We start from the raw sequence: 15,956 nt of genomic DNA on the forward strand, positions 1-15,956 counted from the left end.
ACCTAGCACTGTTTTACTCCCTTTATTGCTGCAAGAGGCTCTGCCTCAATTGCTCAAATGTTTATGATTATCTTAACGTCTCTATACATCTAGCAAGAATCTTTTCCTCACCTTCCAATCGCAATTTTGTCATCTGTAATAACTGACTACCCAGCACCTAGATATCTCTCCCAATGTCTTCTGATCCTCCAAAAAAAGACACCACATCTTTACCTGCCCTAGCAGAATATGATGTGGTCAATACAGTGGAAACTAGAGCCACTTTGGTACAAATGGCAGTACAGATGCTAACTGTTCATCCCTAGCCTCCACTTGTCTCTCTTACAACGACTTATCTTCTCTTAACTGTGCTACATTCTCTACTAAAATTGGTGCTGGTAGTAGCTGGAACAAGTCTTGTCTGCCATTGCAGGACCTTTAACTACTATTCGCAACACAATATATATTGCCCACATTAATAACTATTCACACACTAAGAATTACAGCCTACTTATAATTTATGACTTATCATCAACCACCTACATTTCATACTTTACCTGGCTGTATATCTCTACCGGTGGCAAGTCCAAAATATTACTGATACGGGTTCCACATTTCGTGCACTACGCCATAGCATGTAACACCATGCACATCTAACAGGCTGTAAACAGTCTTTTTTACAATTACTGTGAAACCTGATACATCAGTTGGTTCCACTGGCCGAAACAAAGTAGCTCTCAAAGAATGATGTACTTCTCTTCTAGATCCATCTCTTTCACAGCTACAGGTAGAACAACAGTTTTCTCAATCAGCCCACAGTGATTGTACTGCTTGCTGCAGCTGCAGCGTAATGCTGTGTCCAGGTCAGATCATCTGATGTTCACTGAAGACGAACCCAGTACTTCTGACAGCAACTGAAGTAGACCTGAGGATGTTGCGCTACTTCTTGTGTCAGGGTGATCAGCAGCCAGGGTCGAGGTGAGGATGCTGGCTGGTGGAGGCTTCAGTGAAACAGTAGTAACAAGAGAAGTTCTTTATTACGACTCTTGTAGCTACAAATGGACACTGTGGTGTAGCAGCCCATACCACCCTCTTGGCACATAGTCAGTCATTGGATGAAGTGTGTTGACAGCAATTGTGACATGTGCTCACGATTGTTGACACCAATGCCCAGCTTTGCAACATGTGACCCAAAATGGTAAGCAGTGTGGCGAACTGATGGAGTCAGCATCGCTGCAAATTTGTGGAAAGCGGCAGTGGTAGCTTGCCTCTTGGTGAAATGTTTTGTCTCGATGAAGGGTGGCATGAGATGCCATTGCATTTGCACCAATTTAGTGGTGGTACTGCCCATCATCATGTAATCATACAGTAAAGCTGCATGCCCTCGGGAAAAATTACGGCTGTAGTTTCCCCTTGCTTTCAGCCGTTCGCAGTACCAGCACAGCAAGGCCGTTTTGGTTATTGTTACAAGGCCAGATCAGTCAATCATCCAGACTGTTGCCCTTGCAACTACTGAAAAGGCTGCTGCCCCTCTTCAGGAACCACACGTTTGTCTGACAAAATCAAATAGGGGTAATGCAGGAGTAGGTTTAATAATGAATAGGAAATTGGAATGCGGGTAAGCTACTACAAACAGCATAGTGAACGCATTATTGTGGCCAAGATAGATACGAAGCCCATGCCTACTACAGTAGTACAAGTTTATATGCCAACTAGCTCTGCAGATGACGAAGAAATTGAAGAAATGTATGATGAAATAAAAGAAATTATTCAGATTGTGAAGGGAGACGAAAATTTAATAGTCATGGGTGACTGGAATTCGAGTGTAGGAAAAGGGAGAGAAGGAAACATAGTAGGTGAATATGGATTGGGGGACAGAAATGAAAGAGGAAGCCGCCTGGTCGAATTTTGCACAGAGCACAACATAATCATAACTAACACTTGGTTTAAGAATCATGAAAGAAGGTTGTATACATGGAAGAACCCTGGAGATACTAAAAGGTATCAGATAGATTATATAATGGTAAGACAGAGATTAAGGAACCAGGTTTTAAATTGTAAGACATTTCCAGGGGCAGATGTGGACTCTGACCACAATCTATTGGTTATGACCTGTAGATTAAAACTGAAGAAACTGTAAAAAGGTGGGAATTTAAGGAGATGGGACCTGGATAAACTAAAAGAACCAGAGGTTGTACAGAGATTGAGGGAGAGCATAAGGGAGCAATTGACAGGAATGGGGGAAATAAATACAGTAGAAGAAGAATGGGTAGCTTTGAGGGATGAAGTAGTGAAGGCAGCAGAGGATCAAGTAGGTAAAAAGACGAGGGCTAGTAGAAATCCTTGGGTAACAGAAGAAATATTGAATTTAATTGATGAAAGGAGAAAATATAAAAATGCAGTAAGTGAAACAGGCAAAAAGGAATACAAACGTCTCAAAAATGAGATCGACAGGAAGTGCAAAATGGCTAAGCAGGGATGGCTAGAGGACAAATGTAAGGATGTAGAGGCCTATCTCACTAGGGGTAAGATAGATACCGCCTACAGGAAAATTAAAGAGACCTTTGGAGATAAGAGAACGACTTGTATGAATATCAAGAGCTCAGATGGAAACCCAGTTCTAAGCAAAGAAGGGAAAGCAGAAAGGTGGAAGGAGTATATAGAGGGTCTATACAAGGGCGATGTACTTGAGGACAATATTATGGAAATGGAAGAGGATGTAGATGAAGATGAAATGGGAGATATGATACTGCGCGAAGAGTTTGACAGAGCACTGAAAGACCTGAGTCGAAAGAAGGCCCCCGGAGTAGACAATATTCCATTGGAACTACTAACGGCCGTGGGAGAGCCAGTCCTGACAAAACTCTACCATCTGGTGAGCAAGATGTATGAAACAGGCGAAATACCCTCAGACTTCAAGAAGAATATAATAATTCCAATCCCAAAGAAAGCAGGTGTTGACAGATGTGAAAATTACCGAACTATCAGCTTAATAAGTCACAGCTGCAAAATACTAACACGAATTCTTTACAGACGAATGGAAAAACTAGTAGAAGCCAACCTCGGGGAAGATCAGTTTGGATTCCGTAGAAACACTGGAACACGTGAGGCAATACTGACCTTACGACTTATCTTAGAAGAAAGATTAAGGAAAGGCAAACCTACGTTTCTAGCATTTGTAGACTTAGAGAAAGCTTTTGACAATGTTGACTGGAATACTCTCTTTCAAATTCTAAAGGTGGCAGGGGTAAATTACAGGGAGCGAAAGGCTATTTACAATTTGTACAGAAACCAGATGGCAGTTATAAGAGTCGAGGGACATGAAAGGGAAGCAGTGGTTGGGAAGGGAGTAAGACAGGGTTGTAGCCTCTCCCCGATGTTGTTCAATCTGTATATTGAGCAAGCAGTAAAGGAAACAAAAGAAAAATTCGGAGTAGGTATTAAAATTCATGGAGAAGAAATAAAAACTTTGAGGTTCGCCGATGACATTGTAATTCTGTCAGAGACAGCAAAGGACTTGGAAGAGCAGTTGAATGGAATGGACAGTGTCTTGAAAGGAGGATATAAGATGAACATCAACAAAAGCAAAACAAGGATAATGGAATGTAGTCTAATTAAGTCGGGTGATGCTGAGGGAATTAGATTAGGAAATGAGGCACTTAAAGTAGTAAAGGAGTTTTGCTATTTGGGGAGCAAAATAACTGATGATGGTCGAAGTAGAGAGGATATAAAATGTAGGCTGGCAATGGCAAGGAAAGCGTTTCTGAAGAAGAGAAATTTGTTAACATCCAGTATTGATTTAAGTGTCAGGAAGTCATTTCTGAAAGTATTCGTATGGAGTGTAGCCATGTATGGAAGTGAAACATGGATGATAAATAGTTTGGAAAAGAAGAGAATAGAAGCTTTCGAAATGTGGCGCTACAGAAGAATGCTGAAGATTAGATGGGTAGATCACATAACTAATGAGGAAGTATTGAATAGGATTGGGGAGTAGAGAAGTTTGTGGCACAACTTGACCAGAAGAAGGGATCGGTTGGTAGGACATGTTCTGAGGCATCAAGGGATCACCAATTTAGTATTGGAGGGCAGCGTGGAGGGTAAAAATCGTAGAGGGAGACCAAGAGATGAATACACTAAGCAGATTCAGAAGGATGTAGATTGCAGTAGGTACTGGGAGATGAAAAAGCTTGCACAGGATAGAGTAGCATGGAGAGCTGCATCAAACCAGTCTCAGGACTGAAGACCACAACAACAACAACAACTGCCCTGGAGTCATTCTGCTGCTCCCCCTGGCAGGAGCTTGCTGATTCTGCAGTGGGCCAGGAAGAGGCTCCCTCACTGGTATAGCTGTAAGTCCCATTAGAGGAATCATCACCAGGAGAGGACCACTTGATAGTGAAGTTCTGAAATGATGGTGGTTTCCAGCTAATCCATGCTTCTCATCATGCAGTGTAGCTCTCTCGTCCCAGTAGGGACTGTATGACTGATCATTCCTTCATCCCTTAACTGATATCAGCGAGTGTATATACAGGTCAGTAGCTCAGTTGTTATGGTGTTGTGCCACTTTGAATCGCATCAAGGACAACAACTTCATGCCTTGAAGATGAGTAGCTGCCTGATTTGGCCTATTGAGACAATGTCTTTCTGCTGTATCGACAGAATGTGGTGCCAAACATGGCCCATCTTTGAATGAATAAACAGCCTTGCTGCTGTAAGTGATATGCTGACATACTGTGCCCTGCAGCCCCTGATTTCTGCAGTGTTTGGCACTAGGCTCCCAAGAATCACCAAAAAACCGTCAGGGCCACTACATATCAATAGATCCCTTCTTTTAGTTGAGACATGCCACAAATTTCTTTTGTCCCCAATTCGATTCAGTACTTCCTCACAAGTTACTTGGTCTACCCATTCAAATTTAACCATTCTTCTTTAGCAACATATTTCGAAAACTTGTATTCTCTTATTGTCTGAACTTTTTATCATCCACTTTCACTTCTGTACAAAGCTACATCGCAGACTGCAACAGTACCTAATAGCTATGGCTGCTGAGTTGCCTTTCCTAAATAGCAGTCCATATGAGTAAACCAGTTGTGTCTTTACCTGTGGTTACTCGTACTTCAGGTACTGCAGTATGCACTGCTCTGTTTAAAAAGACTAGCTCCATATAATCATAGGATTGAGCAGTGCTCGTCTGTTTTCATGCCCCGCAGCTAATTCCCTGCAAATGATTACCTATAACTGAGATTATGCAGTCAAATAGTCGGTGCATTGGCTGGAATTGTGAGTTAATAAAATATAAGGAAATATAAAATAAAGATAAACAAATAATTTAATAAAAAGGTTCTATTGTTATGTCTGTAATTGATGAAGACAACAGAATATTGAATAACAAGGAAGGACATCTCGAAAAAATGGTAATGGTTCTATGATAGTCAGTTACAATGCAGACAAAAAATATCATTACCAAATGCAGTTAAGTTACATTGAGAGGATTATGAGAATGGCAGCAAAATCCCCAAACGAAATAGTTGTCAAAGACTCGCGAAAACTAAGTCCATTTCAAGATCACTATACACAAAAGATTCACCAGCACAAAATAGTTCATAGTGCAACATGATGATTCACAAATTAACACATGTGATGTGAAGAATAGTAACTTATACTCTGTCTATTCTCAGTTCTGTACATCAAGCAGCAAAAGATAGAGTCCTATTCTGGAGCACAGTCAGACCTCTCTAAATATAGAGACCCTTCAAAAGTTAGAGTATTGTAGTGGCCATTCACCACCAGAAACAATCACCTATATGAAGGAATTGCGCATATTGCTGTAGCCAGGTCTGCCTTCCAGAACTCACCACCAAGTGTCCAGAATCACTTCCATGAGCTTGTTACTCTAAAAATCCCAGTTTCCACTTGTCGCCCATAATGTTCTGTTGCTGTCTGCTTCTTCATTGGCTTATGGCTGTCCCCACCACAAATACTTCGTCCTTAAGCTCTACAGAAATTATCTGATTCATGTTGACCACATTCTCGCATTTAACCAATATGTTACAACAATATTTAAATAAAGAAATGTTATGAACGTTTTGTCACACTCATATAATTTACAATAATTATAAATAAAGGTTTTCCCATAAATAAATAATATAATAGCCTTCTGCAGGTGCGCTTACGATAAATGATAACAGATTGTCGTTATATACTATTTAAAAAATTGCATATGCCTTTTTGACAGAAGTTTCTTTTGGTTCTCTTTACAATCGTAGTGTCCACTAACACATGTGACTGACCACTTTCAAATTAGCACAGATTTTAATAGCACTTGCAGTAAACATTTCAATAAAGTTACTGGCAAAATAGTTAACTGTTCATTAAATAATCACACATATGTAGGTGTTCATGCTGTATTCATTAGCTGTGTACTTATGATGAATACAATGTTCTGTCAAACATTTGCATAATGAAACATATAAAAGACGTCGGAAATCAATAAATAAAATAGATACAGATATGCAGCTTTCAGGGATGATAGCTATAGTGGAATACTATCATTTGGATTAGAAGAGATTAGATTAGATTCAGTTTTCATCCCATAGACCCAAAAAATCGAGATGATTCTTATGGGTGTGTTATATGTCAGAAGGTATAACATAAAAAACATAAAACATTTGAATAAAATACTTACTATCTTGGTGATTTATCACGAGACTGTCAAAATAGTTGAATACATTACAGTAAACTGGAACTGTTAATATTTACAGAATTAATAAGCTGTCAGAATGAAACATTGTTATGCACTTTCAATTAATTTATCATACAAAAAATACCTAATCTTGACTTTTGCGGCCAAGTGCTGTCAATACTGGAATCTAACAGAATTTTTACTTAAGTTGGTCTAACAGTCCCTGTTAAGATATTCATCTACAGAGCAGGAAATGCCGCTTTCAAGATAGATAATTTTTAATAGAATGCTTATAGAGTAGAAGAAGTTGTCTGTCAATAAGTCTTTCAAAATCTGTTTAAACTGTTTTTTTTTTAATGGTTGCTGGCAATTTATTGAAAAAGTGTGTTCCTAATACTGGACCTCTTTGTGGACCAAGGTAAGCGATTTTAGGTCTTTATGTAGACTGTTCTTATTCCTAGTATTGATACTATGTTATTGTTGTTGTTGTGGTCTTCAGTCCTGAGACTGGTTTGATGCAGCTCTCCATGCTACTCTATCCTGTGCAAGCTTCTTCATCTCCCAGTACGTACTGCAACCTACATCCTTCTGAATCTGCTTAGTGTATTCATCTCTTGGTCTCCCTCTACGATTGTTACCCTCCACGCTGCCCTCCAATACTAAATTGGTGGTCCCTTGATGCCTCAGAACATGTCCTACCAACCGATCCATCCTTCTTCTGGTCAAGTTGTGCCACAAACTTCTCTTCTCCCCAATCCTATTGATACTACGTATTGAGCTATTGATTGGAAATAGAGTTATATTACTTGTAACAAATTTCATTAAGGAATAAATATATTGGGAAGCAGGTTTTAGAGTATGAAGTTCCTTGAACAGGTTTCTACATGATGTTCTTGAATGTACACCACAAATGCTTCTTATTACACTCTTTTGCACACTAAAAGCTTTTGTTCAGTTTGATGAGTTACACCAGAATATGGTCCCATATGACATAATAGAATGAAAGTAAGCAAAATATGTAAGTTTTTTAATACTTATATCTCCTGCATCTGACATCATTCTCATTGCAAATACAGACTGGTTTAGACACTTAAGCAATTCTGTGGTATGCCCTTCCCAACTGAATTTATTATCGAGTTGTAATCCCAGAAACATAACACTGTGAATCTCTTCGATCTGCATGGCGTCATACATTATATATATGCTGGATGGAAATCTCTTACAGGTTCTGAACTGAACTACATATAGTGGGCCTTTTAAAAAATAATGACAGTGGATTAGCTTTAAACCATTTATTAATGTCAGTGAGAGTCTCATTAGGAGCTATTTCCAAATCTGTACTTGACTTGTTACTTATTGCAATGTTTGTATCACCCGCAAACAAAGCGAACTCATTAATGTACACAATAAAAAGCAAAGGACCCACGATGGAACCTTGAGGTACACCACATATAATTAATTCCAAACCAGATGAAGACTGACTGCTTACTGCACAACTACTCTACAATGACGTCCTTTGTTTCCTGTTAGTTAGATTAGACTCAAACCGTTTTGCAGCATTGCCAGTGACACCATAACATTCTAATTTACTTAAAAGATTGCTGTGGTTCACACAGTCAAAGGCTTTTGTCAAGTCACAGAAGATGCCAGTAGCCTCTAATTTATTATCTAACGAATTAAGTACATTCTCACTGTAAATGTAAATAGCTTACCCTATGTCATAACCCTTAAGAAACACAAAATGTATCTTGGACACTATATTATTTGCAGTCAGATGCTTAAGGAGACACTTTCAAACTTTTTCAAACATTTTTTAGAAAGCGGGCAAAAGTGACATTTGTCTATATTTTGATGGTATCTCTTTATCCCCCTTCTTGTAAAGAGGCTTAACTTTGGTATATTTTTGCCAGTTTGGAAGTGTTCCACTGATGAGAGATTGATTACACAAATAACAAATTAGAACTCAACTCACATTAGCACTCTTAGATTAACTTAGTTGATATGTTATCGTGCGCACTAGAATACTTAGAGTTTAAGTTTTTTATGATGGATGCTACTTCTTTGGGAGACGTGAGTGTCATTTCCGTTTTACTGAAATTACTTTTAAAGATTGGTCTCAGACACTCCATTGCACTGTTCACCGAACCTGATAATCCCAAGCTGTCAGTAACAGAAATAAAGTACTTTTTTAAGAGGTTTGCAACACTATATCCACTTGTTACCAAAGTTTCATTTATTTTCAGAGCTCTCTGTTCCTCTTCCTTTTTGACCCCACCTGTCTCTGTCTTCACTATATCCCATACAGTTTTTATTTTGTTGCCCAATGTAATTATCTTTTTCTCATAACAAAGCTTCTTCGATTTCTGAACTACTGGCTTCAATATTTTGCAGTATTCTTTGTAATTCATTGCAATGCTAACATCAGAGCTGTTCCTGCATGGTAGACACAGTCTCCTTTTTGTCCCACATGATGTCTTTATTTCTTGTGTAATCCATGGTTCATTTTTAGCTTCTGTGTCATTTGAGTTACTTTTCAGTCAGAATTAATGTAAACATCTATCCCGTTCACATCTTTGAGCAGTTTCCTGAATTTCTCAACTTTTGAGTTATTTATTACTCTGCTGTACTCAGATTTACTATATTATTTATGCTGACAGATTTCAACATTTTACAGGAGATGCTGGATGTAATGATTAAATAGCCCATTTACTACTGGTTTTATGATATGACATTTTTCCATATATCTGTCTACAAAGATTGTAACACCCCACCCATCACTTAGCTGGTTTTGGCGTTTGTTCACCCCAACTAATTGACTAACAGATCAACAGAGTGTGCAAAACTGCCGCAATATCGGATAACGTAAAAAAGTAATATCGCCCTGTGACTCCTGATTGAACTGTGGTGGCAGTGTTGACATTAATTTATTCAGAATTGATCACTTTTAATTAAAAAGGGGTGCACATTGATGTTATATTCAGCTATTGAACACCAGATGCAAATTTTGAACATAAAATTAATTAAGAAAGTGACTTGGGATTTCAACTACTTGATTGAAAACAGATGCAGTCGATTAGCACAAATTTACTTTAACTCCCGACCTTCAATCATCACATGACAAAACTCTCCTATCAGGCAGTGGAGTAAAGCGCGATAACTCAAAAGTAATTCCTATGGACTGACCCAGGCATAATGCAAAGTGCGAGAAGAATTCTACAATACACGGCCCAGGAAACCATCGTGGAAACTTTGCCGACATGATCCAACAAATTAATCAGTGGCCAGAGCGGGCGCAATATCACCGAATACAGCGTGGCGGAGCGGCGTCGTTGTGTGGACGTCGGCCGACCTTGTGGTGCTGCAAGGCTGCACTTGTCTATTCACTCCTAGCTATCTTGCTCAGTACATAGCTGAACCAAAACTTTCTATCTCCAAGCTCAATCGTTCCATTTGCTAAGTCCTAAACTGCAGAGATGCCCACTCTTTCTCAGGCAAGCTGAGTAAAGAACACCACGTTCGCACTCTAGGCAAGCTGAGTAAAGAACACCACGTCCGCACTCTAGGCAAGCTGAGTAAAGAACACCACGTCCGCACTCTACGCAAGCTGGGAACGGAACATCTCTACTGAGACTTCTGCCAGTCCGCTCTTTGCCTCGGTTTTCCCTCCAGCAAAATCACTTACGCCAATTGCAATGCAAGTCACGTTAATTATGCGTCGCTTCCCACTGCTGACCAATGCCTGCTCTGGGAAGTGAAAAAATTCCCACAACATTTCCCTTCCTCTCAAGTTCTTCTATTTAGCTCCCCCCAGGCCACCCATCAAGGTTAGCATCTGCACAAACACCAAGTTTTCCGGAATTCTGACTCCCAGGAGAGTACTTCAAATTCCTTGGTCCTACATTCCCATCGGAGGCCGGCGTATTTCATGCTATCACTCTTCACCTGATTTACTTCAGGCTCTGCGGACCATGAATTCAGCGTGAAGTTGCTATAGTCACGAACACGCATATTTTGACCTCTGTTGACCGCTCCACCGTAGCTTTGCGCGGCTTTGGCGCATGTTTCACAGAATATGGGATGACAGACATTTATCAACAGGTGTACAAGTTCTCCATCGGTTTCCCGGTACACCAGCATGGGGTCAACCACCCACTCACTGTCACTCATCTTAAGGCGGCTGGAGGCCGCGCTGCATTACCACTTTCTCAGAGCTTGAGCCGCCCTAAGCTGCCTATTGTCGCTTCCCTTCGCCGTTCCCCAGCCTGCCACGGTTAACTCTAAATGTTTCCCTGGGGTAAACTATGCAACAAAATTGAAGACGTAACGAAGAAATAACGTTAAAAGAACGGAAAGAAGACCTCGACGTATTAGATTAAGAAGAGATACGACGAGAATAATTCAACTAAGAAGATCCAGGGGGACGAGCATACAGATGTCACACACATTGCGGCGATGCCGAAACAGAAACAACATCCGACGCCGCCGGCACCAGTTGCTGTTCACTGGTGCTGATTACACATCCGCTTATAGACGTTGCGAGAATTCTATGCTGGGTGAGCGCAAAATAGAACTTTAGTAGCTTAGCAAGAGGTGATACCAACAGTAGAGTGATATTTATTGGTGTAGTAATTATGCTCTGAGTTGACTTTATTTGAATGATTACTAGGTCTAAATATCATAAGAATATGGATCACGAACAGCAAATTGGAGAAATGTCATAACCAGGCATGGCTATGAAAATTAGTAAACAAGGGCCAGACTGGTCTGAATTAGTAAACCTAATCAAAGCTCAAAATAATAAATGCAACTGTAGCTGGTCAAAATGCTACTTTAAGTAAGGAATTAAATGAAACCTTAAGTAAAGAACTAAACTCAGTAAATTCTCAATTAAATTTGTTAAATGCCAAAGTAGAATCGCAAAGCAAAGAATTTGGTAGTCCATGCGAAAGCAAAGGGGCTTTAAAGACAGAATTTGACGATTTAAGTAATGAAGTACAGGTTTTGAAATTAGAATTAAAGAATGAAGCAACTAACTCTTTAAACCTCCATGTAAATCAACTGTTCACTGACTTTAGTGAGAAACAGAATGATCAAATTCAGGATTTGATATAAGAGTTAGAATTTAATATTGAAGATAAATGTAATAAAATGGAGTCTGAACTTAGTGGAAGGTTAGGATTATTTGAAAATGTGTGTAATGTTAAGTTTGATGCTGTAAGACAGAGAATGCATACTTTAAAAGGGAGCGTCGATAAGACTAGTGAATTAATACCAATAATCCAATCGCAAATTACAGGCGTTAATACACAAGTAGAAAATGTAGAAAGAAGTTTCCAAGAGAGAATAACCATCTCTGATACAGTAAATATAAGTAGTCAGGAGGAACAATTTGAAGGAATTATAGATCGAAAAGTCACTGAGAGAATAACATCTGGGAACGTGTCGCCTATTGTTTCTTCTTAACTTTCAGATACCCGAAAGGTTATAGATGACTTGTGGAAAGAATTTAAACTTATCCATGATAAAGTAGGCAATAGGACGACTTCCGCTAATGTGGTATTGACTAGTGAAGTGATGACTTATCTACAATGGGGGGCCAAGTCAGGATTATACAGGCAATTCCCTAAGTTTAAGCTGGACAGGGATGTACACCCAACACATATTTGGAAAGTTCAACCAGGTCTTGTCAAAGAACTGGTAAGATTCTAAGAAAATTGAATTTGCTGTGGGGTACCTTTTGAGGGAGCCCTCAGAGTGGAGTACTGTAAACATCGAGAACTTTTCTTCTTGCCGGCTGGGGTGACCGAGCAGTTCTAGGCGCTACAGTCTGGAACCGCGCGACATCTACGGTCACAGGTTCGAATCCTCCCTTGGGCATGGATGTGTGTGATGTCCTTAGGTTAGATAGGTTTAAGTAGCTCTAAGTTCTAGGGGACTGATGACCTCAGAAATTAAGTCCCATAGTGCTCAGAGCCATTTGGACCTTTTCTTCTTGGGGAGACTTCCAGAAGAAATTTAAGGAAAAATACTGGTCCGCTAGTGCGCAGGAAAAACTGTTATCTCATTTGTGGGACTCAAAGTATTACAATAATACGTGTGGAACAATGAGAAAGTACTTCGACTGGCATTTAACATGGGCGAAGTACTTAGATAAGCCAATGGAAGAAGAGGGATTAGTGAGAATTTTAATAAGACGATTACCCATTTACGTGAGGAAAGATATATTATGTAGGGCGTGGAAAATAGTAGAAGAATTATTTTTATTTGTGGACGCACTTGATGCCTTAAATAAAGACTGCAGTGAGAGCGTACACCAAAGTGAAAATCATAATTACAAAAGGAATAGTAATAATAATTTAAAAGACATGAGGCCAACTTAGCTAGAGTACACCAGGGCAACAGAAATAATGGCAACGATAATTATCAGAAGAAGCATCCACCTTCGAATATAGGTCCAGTAACTTCGCAGGAATCGGGCGATGGGGCCGACGGTGGGTCAAGCCCGGCTGGTGGGCGATCGGTCGGCTCCGAAGCGGCCAGGCTGGCTGGCTGGCTGGCTGGCTGCCTCGGCCGCGAACGCTAGCATGTCAACATGTCTCGACATCGCTAGTTCAACCGTCACCTGTTTAGCGAGCGTTCCTCTGCTCAACCACAAGTAAACCATCGGTTACGGGGGGCGTAGCGAAGCCCTAAAAGGCATGGCTACGTCGGTGTTGTTCATTCGTTGATGTAGCACACAGCGACTATACTTTCCTGTGTTTCCTTGCAATGTACCAACATTGCTTTGACACCCCGCTCCTCGGACGATACCACATAGACCACAGAAGAATTTCATGAATTTAACTGTCGTGAACTGAAATATTATTCGCGATAGAGTAGCCGCTTGTCACTGAAAGTTCGTTGCTTTATCGACAGATGGTGAGTGTCGAGATTTGCGGCAACTTATTGCATGCACAGACGTTTGTGGAGATATTTACGTAGACAGATCCTTCCGTTATACCACTGTCTTGCCTGTGCTACCACAGACTGTAATGACCTGACGAGTATAACAACATCTTTGCTTCTGATTTAGTATGTTTTGATGTCACTTTGGTGCGCGGGTAAAACAAGTTCGAATAGAAGTAGGCAATGTGGTTATGTGAAACTATCATGTGTTATTCTGAAGTACATTTTAAGTGCTGTTAATAGAGCAATAATAAAGAATGAGACGCTCGGCCGCTCCGTCTGTAAAATACAGTGAGGGTGGAGCGGCAGGTAACGTGAACAAAGCGGATTTTCCCCAAGCTTCTGTTAGAAACTTGGGTGAGTAGGAAAGGAGAATTGATTGAAAAGTCGCAAACGAACACATTTAACTATAGGGCCAAGTACACATGTTTTTATATTTCCCATGTTATCTTCCACTAGGTGTTAATGTGTTATTTGTATGTCTATTAACTGTTTACGTAAAGATTGGCACTTAGCGAAGCGTTAATGTGATACAGGTACCTAAAAACCGTGATAACGTATGTTGTAAACGAATCACATCTACAATCCCACTCACATCTACAAGGTTCATTCACATTCAGCGCACTTGCGTACAAGCAAATCATTACACACTCTCCCTTCACTTAATGAGTTTTCACTTGCAGAACTTAGCGGCTATTTCAATGCCATACGTGCTTCAACAAGACGCCTTATGCGCATGTGTGAAAGTTGACTGTCAAATACTTCGCAGAATGTCGGAATGAGAACAGTTGCAAAAATTGTTTCAGTAGACAATTTTTTTTTTTTTTTTCAGTCGGGTTGTGCTACCAATGAAGTGAACTGTACTGAAATTTTACTTTAGTTGTAACAGAGATAAGAATCCAGTTAATATCCTCTTATGTTATCACTCCCATATATCTCAGTGACAATATTGCCCAACTGCAAATTTTAGAATCGTGTAATTATGAATTTATGGGCAGAGCTTGAAATGTAAGTTTTCCGTGTAAGAAACGTACCCAATACGTTCTTCAGTAAGTTATCGGAAGTTCAGAAACACTCAGTTCACCTGATTACCTTGTTTTGCGACTGTTGAATGAAGAATATGATGCTCTGCTTGCTTATGTGAATAATTAGACTATTATTAAGGTGTCAGTAAATTTGAATGGCCTTACTAAATGCTCTTTTAATGTTGGGATTTCTTCTCGTTCCATTCAAGCATGGAGCAGGAGAAAAATCATTGCTTAAATGCCTCCGTCCATTTGATAGCATGGTGTTGCCATTGTGGTCCTTTTGGGAGTGGTATTTAGGGGACTGTAGTACATTCCTAAAGTCGTCACTTATCAGTATTCAGCCTTCCTTTTGTATACTCTTAGTTTGTATTGTGTGCTCATTGGATTGTTATTTTTTTCTTGCTTTCTCTGATGGTGGCAGTGTTAACAGTGAATCCTATCATTGATATCCATTAATGTTGAAACATATTAAGTATGCATTTGGGGCTTGGAGAGCATCTCACTCCAATGTCTTCAGTTATTTAGTGGATACTTTCCAGTCTCTGCCCATTATGCTCTTGGTGGCTCGCTCTAGTACTATGGAAGGTTGGTTGGTTGATTTGGGGGAGGGGACCAAAGAGCGAGGTCATTGGGTTAAATAGGGATGGGGAAGAAAGATGTCCATACCATTTCAAAGGAACCATCCCGGCATTTGCGCGAAGCAGTTTAGGAAAATCACAGAAAACCTGAATCAGGATGGCCGGACGCGGGTTTGAACTGTCGTTCTCCTGCTTTTTCTAAAGTATTAGAAACTGTTATCTATAACCAATGTGTAACTTTCTAGATAATAATTCTGTTATTTCCAATGAGCAGTTTGGTTTTAGGAAAAATAGATTGACCACTCATGCTATTGATTTGCTCGTTAAAAAGGTTCTCCAGGTATTTGGAGATAAGGAGTTTGCTCTGGTCACCTTTTGTGATCTGAGTAAAGCATTTGATTGTGTGAACCACAAGTTACTTCTGCATAAATTAGAGATTGTAGGTTTTCAAAACAGTGGCTTGGGAATTCTTGGGTCTTTTTTGGAGCACCGTAAACAGATTGTTTGTATTAATGAAGATAGATCCAATGTAGCCGATGTCCCGTGTGGTGTGCCTCAGGGCTCAGTGCTTGGCCCACTGCTTTTTCTGATTATGATTAGTGATTTACCATCTAATGTAAGTTCCCATTGAATATTATATGCTGACGATACAATCTTTAACAACAGTGACACTGACATTGAATTGTTAAAAAATATAACAGAAAATACCATCAGTGAAGAATCAAAATGGGTCAGACCAAACGG

At 39.8% G+C, this 15,956-nt stretch overlaps 1 protein-coding gene across 4 annotated transcripts in view; it reads left to right on the forward strand.

The window, feature by feature from the left end:
• Positions 1-13,684: 13,684 nt before the first annotated feature.
• LOC126475439 (DNA repair and recombination protein RAD54B-like) overlaps positions 13,685-15,956 on the forward strand; it is a 343,815-nt gene continuing 341,543 nt past the window's right edge. For 3 of the 4 annotated variants that reach the window (XM_050103292.1, XM_050103293.1, XM_050103295.1), the window contains exon 1: positions 13,685-13,963. In XM_050103292.1, coding sequence (XP_049959249.1) covers positions 13,864-13,963 — 100 coding nt within the window. In that variant the 5' untranslated portion in view covers positions 13,685-13,863. The remainder of the gene's footprint in view (positions 13,964-15,956) is intronic. The other variant, XM_050103294.1, reaches the window with a different exon arrangement.

The sequence above is a fragment of the Schistocerca serialis genome, chromosome 4, assembly GCF_023864345.2.
Source record: "Schistocerca serialis cubense isolate TAMUIC-IGC-003099 chromosome 4, iqSchSeri2.2, whole genome shotgun sequence".
Taxonomy (NCBI): domain Eukaryota; kingdom Metazoa; phylum Arthropoda; class Insecta; order Orthoptera; family Acrididae; genus Schistocerca; species Schistocerca serialis.